General features: G+C 49.1%; 2 protein-coding genes across 12 annotated transcripts in view; one reads left to right on the top strand and one right to left on the bottom strand.

The window, feature by feature from the left end:
* Positions 1-787: 787 nt before the first annotated feature.
* Positions 788-6,050, bottom strand: LOC118228891 (death-associated protein kinase 3-like). The gene is made up of 9 exons (XM_035420450.1): positions 5,934-6,050; positions 4,276-4,440; positions 3,765-4,125; positions 3,241-3,370; positions 2,852-2,900; positions 2,462-2,488; positions 2,005-2,157; positions 1,726-1,771; positions 788-1,321 (listed from the first exon to the last, which is right to left on the bottom strand). Exons 2-9 carry the CDS (start codon positions 4,335-4,337, stop codon positions 788-790), a joined length of 1,362 nt encoding a protein of 453 aa, XP_035276341.1. The 5' UTR covers positions 4,338-4,440; positions 5,934-6,050.
* Positions 5,969-15,698, top strand: part of LOC118228856 (PWWP domain-containing DNA repair factor 3A-like) — a 12,566-nt gene continuing 2,836 nt past the window's right edge. For 2 of the 11 annotated variants that reach the window (XM_035420381.1, XM_035420388.1), the window contains exons 1-13: positions 5,969-6,079; positions 7,276-7,324; positions 7,756-7,853; positions 8,142-8,215; positions 8,345-8,415; positions 8,787-9,583; positions 10,187-10,457; positions 11,701-11,853; positions 12,076-12,146; positions 12,400-12,485; positions 13,788-13,848; positions 14,177-14,252; positions 14,654-14,701. In XM_035420381.1, the coding sequence (XP_035276272.1) occupies positions 7,797-7,853; positions 8,142-8,215; positions 8,345-8,415; positions 8,787-9,583; positions 10,187-10,457; positions 11,701-11,853; positions 12,076-12,146; positions 12,400-12,485; positions 13,788-13,848; positions 14,177-14,252; positions 14,654-14,701 (1,765 nt within the window). In that variant the 5' untranslated portion in view covers positions 5,969-6,079; positions 7,276-7,324; positions 7,756-7,796. Of the gene's footprint in view, positions 6,080-6,930; positions 7,048-7,275; positions 7,325-7,755; positions 7,854-8,141; positions 8,216-8,344; positions 8,416-8,786; positions 9,584-10,186; positions 10,458-11,700; positions 11,854-12,075; positions 12,147-12,399; positions 12,486-13,787; positions 13,849-14,176; positions 14,253-14,653; positions 14,702-15,698 lie in introns of those variants that run through there. The other 9 variants (XM_035420387.1, XM_035420378.1, XM_035420379.1 and 6 more) reach the window with 9 other exon arrangements.

Here is a 15,698-nt window from a genome sequence, read left to right on the forward strand (position 1 = left end):
GGATGTTGTAGCGGAAAGCCTGAAAGGCTGGACCTTATTGGTCGGTCTCCAAGGCTGGTATCCCATCAATATAATGAGCCAGATCTGATTCTATCACCCTCTACATCCCTGTACCCTCTCTTTATAACCTCTGTGCACTATTTGACACTCTGGTGTTACTGAACTCAATTAAACCAAGCTAGAGATGCTAGCTAGCCAGCCGGTTAGCTAGCTAGCTTGCTGGTTAGCTTGGGTCTTGCGCTTGGCATCAAAGCCAGCTAGCCAAGCAATAACTACTAATTAATTACCAATAAATAAGCAGTTCACAGACCAGCAAAACAGATTTAAAAGCAGAATTTCCTGTGCAGTGGCATTGGTATGAGCTAGCTGGCTGGGTAGCTGGGTGACTGGAGTTGCCAAATTTGTGAGTGAAGAGGCTGGTGACGTGTGATTGGCTGAAGCATGGGGGGGCGGGGCCATCTAGGCTGCAGCCTGAGAGTAGACCACTGCAGCAGAAACTGCACATAGGCAAAGTATTTCAAATGATGATTTGACCCAGGCCTGACTCTCACCCCCACCCGCAAAAAAAAAAAAAACCAAAATAATGTCCGCTTTATGAAGATGAGCACAGTTTTGAGCAGGTCTCCTTTTCTACAGTCCCTTTACCACCATCTAGTGGTGAGATGAAGGAACTGCGGACATTCCGGGTGATGCGCAATCACTCCATCCGTATGCGAGAGAGCAGGGAACGGCACCGCTGACCCGCCTGGCACATTGCACCCCCCCCCGCCACCCAGAATAAGTGACCTCAGCGTATGGCGGAATCCGGGGCCTCCTTCTCGCAGTGCAACGAGCTCACCAGCTCCTCCACCCAGCTGGCGTGGGAGGCGGCCTGCGCGGCCAGCGCGTCGTAGCGGTTCTCCAGGCGGCCCAGCTTGCGCCGCAGGGCGCCGGCGGCCAGCAGCGCGGCGCGCGCCTCCTCCTGGCTCCGCCTCCTCTGCGCCTGCGCCGCCTGCAGGCCGTGGCGCGCCTGACGCACCTCGGCCTCCTCCCGCGCCCGCTCGTCCCGGTACCAGCCCTCCTTCTCCTCGTAGATGGCCAGCAGGGCGGCGACGTCGTCGCGGCAGGCCCTCCGGCCCCGCCCCAGGGCGCGCAGGCCCTCCTCCGCGGCCGCCATGTCCTCCATCACGCGCGAGAGCCGCTGGAACTGGGCGTAGCTGTTGTTGGGCGGCATGCTGGAGTGGGACTTGATGGTGTACTCCTTCAGCCTCGCGGTCTTCAGGCGCTGCCGCTCCCCACATCGCGCAGAGTCCTGCTGCCGCACGTTCCGCCTCTTAATCACCTGGGGGGGGAGGGGGGTGTGCGGGGGGGGGGGGGGGAGGGGGGGGCAATGAGGGTGTCGGGCATCTCCATTAATAAGCTGATTGTAAATCCTTTTCCGAATGGAAGTAATTACTGAATTACGCAGCTCTGTTTCTGACCCAGCTGGGCTGAAATGAGGGTGGAATTCATGTCTCTTTAGATCCTTTATTATCATTTGTGTTTCCTGTGTGACAGCCTATGTGAGCATGCAGGGACTGATGGGTCCTTTTCTATTCTGCTTGTACACCCGGGGCTTGTGAAGCTTTAGGGTAAGGTACAGTACGTAACAGCCAGTTATAACTGAACCATTTTCTGTGCACAGACACCCTGGAGTCCCATGATCCCCTGGGGCTCCACGCTGAATGGGAAACGGGGGGCTCTCACCTTGATCCAGGGGTGCTGCAGGGTGTCATCGATCGTCATCCTCTTCCTAAGGAAAGAACATAAAAAACAGAAACAGCTGACCTTTGACCTTCGACCAGTGAGAATACGCCTCCGCAGTCAGGTGACGACTGCGAATACCGAACTATCTGCTTATTCTACCTTCCAGAAAAAAAGTAAAGATGAAATAATGAATTATTAAAAGTGTTTCAGGGTGCAGATGATGTCCGGCCAGTTGGGTTATTCGGGTGGGGAGCGAGTGGGGCGGGTATTCAGACTCACTTGGGGTCCTTCACCAGCAGCCGCCGGATGAAGTCCTTGGCGAGTTCGCTGGTGCTGCCGAAGTACTCCTGGTCGAACTCGTAGCTGACGGCCGAGATGTTGGCCAGCGTCTCCTGTTTGGAATCGCCCAGGAAAGGGGAGGCTCCACTCAGCCTGAGGGGGCGGGGCATCGCTGCTGTAACGGCTGCGCGATTGGTCGATTCACATACAGGTTCCAAGCCAGCAGCGTGCTACTGCCAGGGCCAGTGAGTACACCAGGTTTTTTCTCTCCAACCAATCATTCTGGCTTCAGTTTATTAAACAAAAATGATTCTCTCCTGTATCACGGCCTGTTAATTCACTCTCACTGATTATACATGCACAGACTACAGCTTGCGTCTTTAACAAGGACTGTTTCAGCGTTTATGAAGGGGGTTGGAGAACAGCAGTGATGATTTGGGAATAAAATGACACTTACATGATGTACGTGATCACTCCGATGCTCCTGCAGAGGCACATGGGTCACAATCAGTCCTGAACATTTTACACATTGTGTCGGCAATGATGGAATATGACGGTACTGTTGAAACATGATGATCCTGTTCATACATGCTGATAATGCCTGAATGTAATGGTAATGTTGAGATGTGATGGTGATATTTAAATGTGACTGAAATATTTGAACGTGATGCTGATGATCCTGTTTAAATGTGGTGGTAGTGGTTGAATGTAATAGTAATGCTGAAATGTGGTGGTAGTGGTTGAATGTAATAGTAATGCTGAAATGTGGTGGTACTGTTTGAATGTAATAGTAATGCTGAAATGTTTAAGCACTATGATGTTAAAATGTACGGCACGCTGGACTAACCACATGTCCGCCTCTAGGCCCAGGGGCTCGTAGTTAACGATTTCCGGAGCTGTGGAGCACAAAACAGGGGGGCTGTTTTCTGAAACACCCAACGCCATTTTCGCCACTTCAGCAGAGGCAACTAAAGCCATTTCAGCAGAAGGTTCCATTTTGCGCATCATTTGTGCCCAAGAATTCCAGGTTTCTGTGGAAGCTGCTGTCTAGAGTGACTTACAAAGCCCTACATCGCTTAAGTTTTTGTGGTTAAATATCTTGCTCTAGTGTACAGTGGCAGTGCTTTACTTGGGATTTGAACCCGCAGTCTCTTGAGTTACAGGCCCAGCTCCCTGGGCGCTACGCCACCTGGACTCCTGTACCCGCGGTCCCTGGCGGCAGCGGCGGAGGCTCACCGACAAACTCGGGCGTGCCGAAGATGTTCTTGAACTCGTCCCCGGGGCTGATGCGGTGGGCGATGCCGAAGTCGATGAGCTTAATCCTGGGGCTGGGGTCACTCTTATCCAGCAGCATGATGTTCTCCGGCTGCAACACAACCGCAACCCTTCCAGCGCTGCAGGTCTGCCGACGGCGTGAGTGACTGGCGCGCGCGTGTGCCCTGTGATGGACTGGCGACCCAGCTAGGGCGAGATTCTGCCGCTCGCTCAAAGCATGCTGGGATACGCTCCAGCACCCCCCTGCGACCCTGACCAGGATTAAGCGGGTCAGATAATGGATGGATGTATGGATCTGTCGGGTTGCAGGTGTGTACCTTCAGGTGGAAGTGTGTGTGTGCAGGTGTGTACCTTCAGGTGGAAGTGTGTGTGTGCAGGTGTGTACCTTCAGGTGGAAGTGTGTGTGTGCAGGTGTGTACGTTCAGGTGGAAGTGTGTGTGTGCAGGTGTGTACCTTCAGGTGGAAGTGTGTGTGCAGGTGTGTACCTTCAGGTCGAAGTGCGCGATGCCCCGCGCGTGGAGGTACTGCACTCCGTCCAGGATCTGTTTGAGGAAGCGCGTGGCCTCCTCCTCCGTCAGGGACTCCTTCTCGGCCAGGAAGTCGAAGAGCTCCCCGCCGGACACCAGCTCCAGGACGAGGACCACGTCGCTGGGGCTCTCGTGCACGGCGTGCAGCGTGACGATGTTGGGGTGGCGGACGTGGCGCAGGATGCTGACCTCGCGCTCGATCTCCTCCCGGCTCACCCCGCGCCGGCTCGACGCCGCCCGCCGCTTCTTTATGAATTTGGCGGCGTACTCCTTCCCGCTGGCCCTCTCGCGGCAGCGTCGCACGATGGCAAACTGGCCACTGGGAAAAGGGGAGGTTAAAGGAAGAGTTTTATAAAGAGCGATGATGTCATTTCCATGCCAACGATGTGCTGAGAACAGCACTTGTTGAGTCATCACCTGAATCTACGCACCGCCCCCCAATACACACACACACACACACGGGTCTCACCTTCCCAGCTCCTCTCCGATATGATAGTGCACCTCCACATCCTCCTGGTTGAACAGAGCCATGGTGTGCTCCCAGCATGCACTGCCCCCGATGCTCCCAATGCCCTGACGGGAACTGACGCTGTGGCGTTCCGCCGCTCCAGCCTGGGCCTACAGCGCCCTGCAACTTCACACACAGAGTCAGCCAATCACACCTGCACAGTGTAACACACACAGAGTCAGCCAATCACACCTGCACAGTGTAACACACACAGAGTCAGCCAATCACACCTGCACAGTGTAACACACACAGAGTCAGCCAATCACACCTGCACAGTGTAACACACACAGAGTCAGCCAATCACACCTGCACAGTGTAACACACACAGAGTCAGCCAATCACACCTGCACAGTGTAACACACACAGAGTAAGCCAATCACACCTGCACAGTGTAACACACACAGAGTCAGCTAATCAAACCTGCACAGTGTAACACACACAGAGTCAGCTAATCACACCTGCACAGTGTAACACACACACAGTCAGCTAATCACACCTGCACAGTGTAACACACACAGCGAACTAACCAGATCTGTCTTACGCAGTATCAGTCTCGTGAAGTGAATGTCTGTGACTGACTGAGTGACTGAATGAGTGATGAAGTTACACCATTGGTCGGCCAGATCACGCGTGTTAGGTCCAGCCATATACTAGGTTTTGACCTGGTCTTGTTAAATTGGGGAAAATACCAAACTACAGAGGGCTGTTGACTTTCCTCAAACTGCACAGTATGGCCAGAAAAGGAACATTAAACTACCACCCTTCGCTGTATCCACAGCTGCACGCCTACATACTTATTTCATAACTGTGCCAGGGTAATTTCTAGAGGAGCCTTTTATCTTGGAAACCTCTTTGTTCATTATATAGCCTAAATAACTGAGTCCAAGGTAACGGGCAATAAACCATGATGACAGACCGCTAAAAAAAGAACGTCTTTTCTCGGTACAGTGCTAAAGCATGCGCGGCTTTTGACTGTTCGGGATGTTCTGACCGGTGTTTGTGTGTCGGGTGGCGGTGGTGATGGGGGTGTCTTTAAATGTCAGTATGTCTTTCCTATTGACGTCACCTGTGTCCAACAACTACTGCAGTCATTTTATTTAACCCTTTAAGGAATTCTTAAAAGCACGAGAATACAGGAGAAATTTAATCCCAATAATCTGTAGCAATGGAATAGTCCTGTCCATAGCTACGCATAGCATCCTGTCGTCATTTCGATGTTATGAACGGTTTATTTTTCCTTTCAATAGATACAGAACGAAAGATAGCTAGAACCAGTATGCACATGCGCTATTAAATACCTAAAAGCCAGCTGGCTATTTGCCTATTTTCTGATAGGCTCGATTCAAACACCCCGGGGAAAATATTATGGACAGATTATCGATGGCTAGAGCTAGTGAACATCATATTTGTATGACAAATGCTCCTGTTACGGTCAGCATAAAATAGAGTATAAAATAAAAAACCAGCCGCGTAACGTTAGCTCCCTTACCCACCAGTAGCCTGCTAGTTAATTAGATAGAGGTAAAACACAGTATAGGCTACATGTCACATCTGTACCTTTCATTTACCGTGAAAAAAAATAGCTTGCTTTAAATGTTGCACAAATTACTAAAACTTACATTTTTCACGAAACCCGCATTCTTTTCCAGTATGACTTCTCCTCCTGGTCAACCCAAAATCAACTGCGGAGGCGACGGGAATAATTTTCTTCACAAGGAACGCAAAGCAGCGATTCGACACGCCCATTTTCACTTCGGCCAATAAGGTGAAAGCTTCTTCCGGCCTTACTCGAGAGCTGACACTAACGGTACCATCCAATTCACATAATAAGGTTGTTGTTGCTCGATTTTGTGGTTATTATCTATGTTATACATATATTAACGTTTATGAAGATCTGATTTATTAATTTCAAATACAAGTTTCCCTAGGATAGTGCACCCAGCTGAACCAGCTCTTGGTTCACTTCAGTGGTTCTACCCAGTGTCCGTTTTGAACCCTGAACACGCAATATCACCTCCACTAGTCGAACGTGGGTGTCTGCAATGTGCCAGTACCCGGTTTGCGGTCCGTTGCGGCCCTGCGGGTGACGGTTGGCTGAACGAATTCCAGACGATGCACGGCTAGTATTCGGCACCTTCTCAAACAGACGAAGGATGTTGCCATGGGACTGCTTCAAAATGTCCCATTTTAAACCCCTCTTTATTTAAACCAGTACGGTATTGTCTTTATTTTGAGGTCCTATGGTTATGTTTTTATAACCTTTAATTGTTTGTATTTGTTATTTTTGTTACTGTTTTTATTTCTTGTTTACATATTGTTTAGGCTTACTGTCATTTAAACATTTTTTTGTAAGAAAGCAATTATAAATACAAATGAGTAATAGTACTAATACGTGTGTTTGGCAACACTGTAAAACCTCTTTAAACTCTCACAGTGGAAAATAATAGTAATTAACTGTATGAATCGGAAATACTTATTCTCCTATCTAATATGACTCCGAAAGTACCAAATAACAATGTTTATTGAAAATATATTAAACATACTAATTGGAAGCGAGAGGATTTACGCGCCTTTGCGGCCACAGGCTTTTATTATGGAAAAACTTTGACCGGAAGTGCTTTCGTTTGCCCAGCCCTTTCTGCTCCCGTTGAAATGCAAACGCGCACTCTATACACTTGGAAATATATTGCTCGGAGGTTGTCGTAGGTGTTAGACTTTGGTGTTGAAAAACAAGTAAGTTTAAACAGAGAATAGAGCAGCATACAACATGAGCAAGTTGGACCTAAGATAACTGGGCGCTTGCAGAAATTTAGACGATCATAGATGTGAAATGGGTGGCTGTTCACATAAAGCTAGCCAGCCATATACTGACGAATATTATGATTAGCTAAGATTATCTAGCTGGAGAGTAAATGGGCAGATTTGGCTTGAAATTCAACTTTATTTTGCTGTGTTTTGTAGGTAGTTGACAAGAGAGTCTGCATTCGACTTGTGACTCATGTAAGTTACGGTAAGACCGATGTTACAACGACAAGACTGATACACACAAAATAGCTCGGAAAAAATTGGTCAGCTGTTGTTCGATAACTTACTACTTTTGATTGCCGCGCTTTTTCTGCGAACTTTGCTTCATAGCTATGTGCCTCGTGTCTGTAGGCAGCGAGCCTCTGATGTTCAATGGAAACGATTTAAGGTTATTCTGTTGTTTGTTGACGAATCGTGTGACATTTGCGTACTGTAAGTTTTATGTAAAAAACCCAAGCCTTGATTCTCTATGCTGTAAAAAATGAGGAACCCTAGTTGTGAAATGCTGTCGGTAACAGAAGTAAAATAGATAAATACGTGTAATCGTGACTCGCATGAAGACCTGCACTTATATTTAAAACTTGAGTGGTATCTTAAAGGCGTTATGGGTGTTTTGTGGTTTTTACTCGCACGCAGAAGGTCTGGGAAACCCTGCTGCCTGGAACCCCCAATGAACTATGGGAGAATGTTCACACGTCCTCTGTCGCTGGGAAGGCCGCCTGTGGCCGGCCAAGGTACGGCCGTGTGCTGAGACGTCAGCTCGGAGACCCACGGACGTTTAAACGGCTCACTCGCGCGCTGAGCGGCCGCGTGTAGTGACTCAGACTCCCAGTCCTGCTTGCTGTCTGTGGGCGTGGCAGTAATGCAGTTTTTCGTGTTTTCCCACGAGCTACTGCATAACCAGCATTATTGTTATTATACTTTGCGTTTGTGGTTGCACTACGTTTTGAATATTTACCAGTGTGAAGTGGTAAATAACTTAACTGTGGCAGTAATCCCCCCCCCCGTTTTTTTTGCAAAAGGTTTTGCCCAAGCCCGATCGGAATTTCCGCAGAAGAAAGGACATGGAAGTGGAGATATTGGGCGAAGAGAAGAGGTAGGCTGGCACGCGTATGTAGCCTTAGTTGCCACACAACTTTCAGGGGAGCAGTACCTGTCCGTCTCAGAGTCCTGACTCCGCCCCCAGGATCCCTACGGGTAATTCCTGCTCTTTGTTTCTGAGCAGAGTGCGGATCGCGGAGAAAGAAACATGGCCACTGACTCGGGATGGGATCGATGCTCTCTGTCACCAGCTGGGTGAGTCTCTCTGTCTCCCTGTCTCTCTTTCTCTCTGCCTCCCTCCCTCTTTCTCTCTCTCTGCCTCTCTCTCTCTCTCTCTCTCTCTCTCTCTCTCTGTCTCTCTGTCTGTCTCTCTGCCTCCCTCCCCTCACCCCCCCCCTCTCTCTGACTGTCTTTGCTTACCACTGCGCTATTGAATGCAAAATTTTCTGCTTTTATTTTAGTAAATTATAAGAAGTGCATTTATCTGGAATAGTACTGCTATTACTACTACTATCAATCCATCCATTATCTAACCCATGTATTACCTTCTACTATTATGAATAATATTATCATTAGTAGTAATAATAATAATAATTTGTTTCCCGTCTGTGGTTGACCCTGTAAAGGTCAATCGGTGGCTCGGCCCATGGATGAGTTGAGGTACCGCAAGGCTCTACGTTTGGCCCTGAACGTTTTCTCTGCTGAAAGCTCCCCGTCTCCTCCACCTGGGGGGTCGCCACGGCGATCCTACCGCCTTAACCCCGCCTCCATCATGACACTCTGCCCAGTGCTGCCCCCCCGGCCGCCTGGCTCACCAAAGACGGCCGCTCAAACTGTGACAAAGGCGCGCAGTACACCGGCAGGCCAGCAGGGTGCAGCAGTGAGCAGCAGCATGGCGGGGGAGAGCAAAGGCAGAAAGCAGCCCCTGCGTCTGCAGGGCGGGGCGAGGGCGGGGAACAGACGCGCCTCGCCCAGTCCCTCGCGGGTGAAAAGTGGGCGGCGCTCACACGGAAACAGGAAGCAGAGGAAGGGGAAGGACCCCCACCAAAGCCCCCCCAGCAGGGACGGGCAGCGGAGCGGTGTGAGCGTGGAGGAGAGTCACTCAGACCTGGGGGGGTGTGACACTGCAGAAGCCACGCCCGCTGCCACAGCCACGCCCACAGCCACGCCCTCGTCGAGGTGGACCAGCCCCGTCAGGGGGAGAAGCAGCCGACTGGCCTCCTCCTCATGCGATGCTGCAGCAGACACGGGCGCTGCGCTCCCCTCCCCTGTGAATGGTGGTTCGGACCCGGGGCTCAGCACTCCCAAGCGGCCCAGGCCCCGCCCCTTGCAGAAACGCTGGCTCAGCTCCACGCCGAGGGACTGTGACCGCCCCTGCCCCTCTGAGTCACCTGAGTCTGCACCTGCAGAAGAACTAACAGAGGTACTGACAGAGAGGGATATCACTGACACACACAGACTAACAGAGGTACTGACAGAGACGGATATCACTGACACACACGGATTAACAGAGGTACTGACAGAGACGGATATCACTGACACACACAGACTAACAGAGATACTGACAGAGACGGATATCACTGACACACACGGACTAACAGAGGTACTGACAGAGACGGATATCACTGACACACGGGCTAACAGAGGTACTGACTGAGTCGGATATCACTGACACACACAGACTAACAGAGGTACTGACAGAGACAGACAGGCAATGCTGACATACAGACTAAGTACTGACAGAGCTAGGTAATGCTGACACAGACTAATAGAGGTACTGACAGAGACAGACAGATAATACAGACACCCACAGATTAATAGAGGTACTGACAGAGGCAGATAATACTGACACACACAAAATAACAAAGGTACCGACAGACGGAGTTGGGTAATACTGACACTGATCTACAAAGACGCAGACAGAATGTGATTTGACTGAATTTTTTCCAGCATTGTGATTGGGCATTGTGTCTCTAAGCTGTTCGGTGATAGGCTGCCTCTTGTTATATCTGTGACATTCTCTCAGCAGAGGGTGGAGTCAGAGATGAAGCTACGCCAGAGGAAGAGCAGGAACCAGGTGGGGGGGGCCAGGCAGGGGCGTGGCCAGCTGAAGGAGAGGAGGGCCCAGAGGAAAGGGGGGTCCTCAGACGCTCCCCCAGCTGCTAAGCGCAGGAAGGGGGTCCGTGTGGAGGCGGAGCTAACTTCCACTAGCCCCGCCCAGTCCTGTGGGTCTGACGTCCAGCCTCCTGCACGCCACAGAGCCAGATTCGAACCTGCGGAGGAGTCGGAGGGCCCAGGTAAACACAGAGACAATATGGCTCCTAGTCACGAGAGGGCCATGGTAAACACAAAGCCAAAATGGCTCCCAGTCACGAAAGGGCCCAGGTAATCACAGAGCCAAAATGGCTCCCAGTCATGAGACCCCAGGTAATCGCAGAGCCAAAATGGCTCCCAGTCATGAGAGGGCACAGGTAAACGCAGAGTCAAAATGGCTCCCAGTCATGAGAGAGCCCAGGAGCCTGAATGGATTCTGTTGTCACTGTTGTTTACCGGCTTAATGTGCCATGAAGAATTTCATAGTTGCTGTGGGTTCAGATACTCTTTGGAAAGCCTTGAAAGTCCTCAAATTTAGAAAAATAAATCCAAAGGCTTGAGCAGTTTTAAAAGTGGAAACAGAACAGTGGAAACATACCTAAATTTCATTTTTGGGTGAACCGCCCCTTTTTCCTTTTTTTTTTGGGCAAAGAGCTGTTTGATTGAATCGGGGCCTTTAGGTTTTGTGAAGTGCATGTTCAGTGAAAGCGATGCTAGTGTGGCTGTGCATGTTCAGTGAAAGCGATGCTAGTGTGGCTGTGCATGTTCAGTGAAAGCGATGCTAGTGTGGCTGTGCATGTTCAGTGAAAGCGATGCTAGCGTGGCTATGCATGTTCAGTGAAAGCGATGCTAGTGTGGCTGTGCATGTTCAGTGAAAGCGATGCTAGCGTGGCTGTGCATGTTCAGTGAAAGCGATGCTAGCGTGGCTGTGCATGTTCAGTGAAAGCGATGCTAGCGTGGCTATGCATGTTCAGTGAAAGCGATGCTAGTGTGGCTGTGCATGTTCAGTGAAAGCGATGCTAGTGTGGCTGTGCTGTGGTGATGTTGGGATTGTGTTTGCTTGGAGCACACATCCGTCAGTCCGTATGACAGTGTCTGTCTGTCTATCTATCTGTCTGTCTCCCTGACTGTCTGTCTGTGTCTGTCTGTCTGTCTCTCTGTCTCTCTGTCTGTCTGTCTCTGTCTGTCTGTCTATCTATCTGCCTGTCTCCCTGTCTGCCTGCCTGTCTGTCTGTCTTGTCTCTGTCTGTGTGTGTCTGCCTGCCTGTCTGTCTGCCTGTCTCTCTGTCTGTCTGTCTGTCTATGTCTGTCTGTCTGCCTGCCTGTCTGTCTGTCTGTCTGTCTCTGTCTGTGTCTGCCTGCCTGTCTGTCTGTCTCTGTCTGTCTGTCTGCCTATCTCTCTATCTGTCTGCCTGCCTGTCTGTCTGTCTGCCTGTCTCTGCCCAGGTGAGACTTCCCTGTCCTCTGACCTGTCCATCAAGTTCAGCTTTCTGGAAGACTCCACCCCCTTAGACTCCTCCTTCCTGCAGGAGGAGGTGGAGGAAGAAGATGAAGGCGAGGATGAGGAGCTTCCGAGCTTCCTCCTGCAAATGGAGAAGAGTGAGTCTCTCCGAATAAGAGTGTGAGTGAATCAGTGAGTGATTCAGTGTCACTGTGAAAGATTCTGCAAGGCACCTGCCTCCAGTTATTAAATTTTACAGAGCGAGTGATTCACTATGAATGACTGATTCAGAGTGAGTGCTTCACTGTGACTCAGTGAGCAGCGTGCTTATTTAACTCTCTATCCACTGTAATATTGATTGCTCTTGTTGTCATGATCAGAGCCCCTGTCCATCACTGAGGGGATCTGCGTGTGGTGCAAGCTCAGGAACTACCCCTTCTGGCCAGCCATGGTAAGTGCACTCAGGAAAAAATGAAAAAATCTGTCCACTCTGCTTGTTTCTCCCGTCAGTCTCTGTGAGGTCACGTCTCACTTTAGAGAGCGGGGAGACGCCACGTCCACCCTGTGAGAAAGGGGAGGCAGGACGTCCCAGCTGGGGAGGGGGAGAGGGGGTGGGCTTGGGGGCGGAGCCGAGGTGGGGGGCACGGGGTGGTGCTGGAAAAGACCGAGGGATTTTGTGGCACCTGTCCTCCTCTCCCCCGCAGGTCAAAAGCGTCAATCGCAAACGGCGGAAGGCCAGCGTGGTGTTCATCGACAACCTGCTGCTGGACCAGAAGAGGAGTCACAAGGGGTGAGAGGAGAACCCCGGCCTGCCGGGCCTCGGGGCCGTCCCGCCTCAGCGCCTAGAGAAGCGGGCACGGGCCACCTCCTGCCAGGCGTGACTGGGCGTGTGCGTGCCCTTCAGTCCTAGAGTAATGGTGCTGTGTTTCAGTCGTACAGTAATGGTGTTGTGTTTCAGTCATACAGTAATGTTGTTGTGTTTCAGTCATACAGTAATGGTGTTGTGTTTCAGTCATACAGTAATGTTGTTGTGTTTCAGTCGTACAGTAATGTTGTTGTGTTTCAGTCGTAGTGTAATGGTGTTGTGTTTCAGTCGTAGTGTAATGGTGTTGTGTTTCAGTCATACAGTAATGGTGTTGTGTTTCAGTCGTAGTGTAATGGTGTTGTGTTTCAGTCATACAGTAATGTTGTTGTGTTTCAGTCGTACAGTAATGTTGTTGTGTTTCAGTCGTACAGTAATGGTGCTGTGTTTCAGTCGTACAGTAATGTTGTTGTGTTTCAGTCGTACAGTAATGGTGCTGTGTTTCAGTCGTACAGTAATGTTGTTGTGTTTCAGCTGTAGAGTAATAGTGTTTTTGTGTCTTGGTTGTAGTGTAATGTTGTTGTGTTTCAGCTGCAGAGTAATGGTGTTGTTGTGTCTTGGTTGTAGTGTAATGTTGTGTTTTAGCTGTAGAGTAATGGTGTTGTTGTGTCTTGGTTGTAGTGTAATGTTGTGTTTTAGCTGTAGAGTAATGGTGTTGTTGTGTCTTGGTTGTAGTGTAATGTTGTTGTGTCTTGGCTGTAGAGTAATGGTGTTTTTGTGTCTTGGTTGTAGTGTAATGTTGTTGTGTTTCAGCTGCAGAGTAATGGTGTTGTTGTTTCTTGGTTGTAGTGTAATGTTGTGTTTTAGCTGTAGAGTAATGGTGTTTTTGTGTCTTGGTTGTAGTGTAATGTTGTTGTGTCTTGGTCGTAGTGTAATGTTGTGTTTCAGCTGTAGAGTAATGGTGTTGTTGTGTCTTGGTTGTAGTGTAATGTTGTTGTGTTTCAGCCGCAGAGTAATGGTGTTGTTGTGTCTTGGTTGTAGTGTAATGTTGTTGTGTCTTGGCTGTAGAGTAATGGTGTTGTTGTGTCTTGGTTGTAGTGTAATGTTGTTGTGTCTTGGCTGTAGAGTAATGGTGTTGTTGTGTCTTGGTTGTAATGTTATGTCGTTGTGTTTCAGCTGTAGAGTAATGGTGTTGTTGTGTCTTTGCTGTAGTGTAATGTTGTGTTTCAGTCGTAGAATAATGGTGTTGTGTCTTGGTTGTACAGTAATGCCGCTGTCTCTCTCTTTCAGCATTTGTGTGTCCTTACGCACATTAAAACCCTTTGACTGTGAGGAGATGGATGAGCTGGTGGTGAGCAATTTTGAATCTAATTATTTAAGTGAACTGGTCTGTTTTATTAGCAGCCTGGGCAGAGAAGCTGGTCATTTCTTATCCTCACAATCTAATATTAAGACTCTACAGAGTATAGTTTTGGTAGTATAATGAATATTCATGTTATGCAGTACTAGAACTCTGCTAGGCTGGTCCCTCTCTGTCTCCAGGGAACCCTGGAAGCTGTGGTTACTGTAGCAGGGTGGTGCTTCAACATCTGTAATCATTTGTGTGTTAAAATTGAGCCTTCATTTTTTGTTTTTCTATTTTTTTTGGACGTGTTTAATTACGGTTCTGCTCCTTTAAGGACAAGGCACGAGAAAAGTACGACACTGCCATTAGCTGGTGCCTGAATCTCATTCGTGACTACCAAATCCGGATAGGTAAGAATCCAGGCAGCACAGAGTGCATATTGCTATACTGTTGCTGGACTTTGGCACTTTTATATGAGCGCTATTACCTTTAGCCACTGGAACCCAGCCCTTTCAGAACAGACAGAAATGAAATATGAGGCGGGCCAAAGGGTATTTTTGCTGGGACGTTTTTGATCTTGAAATATTTGACCTTTTGAAGGCCATTTAAATTTGTCACTAAATCCTTATTCTGCTGTTTAAAAGGTTAGAAAATTAGCAGCACATTTGTTGATGTTTTTAGTTAAATTTAATTAATTGACAATAAGAAGATGAATAAACAGATTAAACTGAGAAAAATGACTAACTTTGATGAATAACTTTTTAGTTTATTGATTAACAAATCTCAATGAATTGATTATTTCCTCTTCCAGGCAGTGGATTTACGGGCTCTTTCATGGAGTATTTCGCCGATGACATGAGTACGTTTTCATCTTGCAGAACATGAATCCCTGCACTCATATTTCATAGAGAACATAAGTGTGTGTGAGAATGACTCAGTGTGAGTGACTCAGTGTGAGTGACTCGGTGAGAGATTGACTCAGTGAGAGGGTGACTCAGTGTCGGTGTGACTCAGTGTGAGTGACTCAGTGAGAGATTGACTCAGTGAGAGGGTGACTCAGTGTCGGTGACTCGGTGTGAGAGTGACTGAGAGAGTGACTCAGTGTGAGAGTGACTGAGAGAGTGACTCAGTGTGAGAGTGACTCAGTGAGAAGGAGTGTAATGTAGTTTGATGCTCTCTGGGCTGGCTTTGTTCTTATTTGTGTAATTAGGTTTATGATTCAGTCGGGTAATAAGTCAGGTCTGCACTTTTAGCACCTGGGCAGATACTCTCCCCCTCTGGGATTTACTGCACTTCTGTCCCTGGACTTTGCGCTTATGGCGAGCGCTTATACCTCAAGTGCCTGTAAACTTAAGGAGTGAGCGAATCGGTGTGACACAGTGACTCAGTCTGAGAAAGTCGGCGACTCTGTATGAGTAACTCAGTGTGAGTGAGTCAGTGCGGTGTGAGTGAGTCAGTAACTCGGTCTGAGTGACTCCGTGTGAGTGAGTCAGTACGGTGTGAGTGAGTCAGTTACTCGGTCTGAGTGACTCCGTGTGAGTGAGTCAGTACGGTGTGAGTGAGTCTGTAACTCAGTGTGAGTGACTCAGTGCGAGTGAATCAGTAACTCGGTCTGAGTGACTCAGTGTGAGTGAGTCAGTACGGTGTGAGTGACTCAGTGCGAATGAGTGAGCGACTCTGTGAGCCCTTATCCCATGTGCATGAATATTCCGAAGAGATAGCCGTGATCTCCTGCAGTTTAGCAGCCTGTGGCTGGAAGAGCAGGAGGCTCTTCATTGGCCGATCGCAGGGGGCTTTGTAAACTATTCTTTAGAGTGTCAGCTCCAGAGTCGGGCGCTAACCCCTCCACTCACCGT

Source organism: Anguilla anguilla, chromosome 6, assembly GCF_013347855.1.
Source record: "Anguilla anguilla isolate fAngAng1 chromosome 6, fAngAng1.pri, whole genome shotgun sequence".
Taxonomy (NCBI): Eukaryota; Metazoa; Chordata; class Actinopteri; order Anguilliformes; family Anguillidae; genus Anguilla; species Anguilla anguilla.

Coding starts and splice junctions, on each gene's coding strand:
- LOC118228891 (XM_035420450.1), bottom strand. CDS start 4,337: ATGGCTCTGTTCAACCAGGAGGATGTGGAGGTGCACTATCATATCGGA. Junction 3,371..3,764: donor TCGCGCACTTCGACCTGAAG/GTACACACCTGC, acceptor GTTGTGTTGCAG/CCGGAGAACATCATGCTGCT. Junction 2,158..2,461: donor GGAGTGATCACGTACATCAT/GTAAGTGTCATT, acceptor CCGCCCCCTCAG/GCTGAGTGGAGCCTCCCCTT.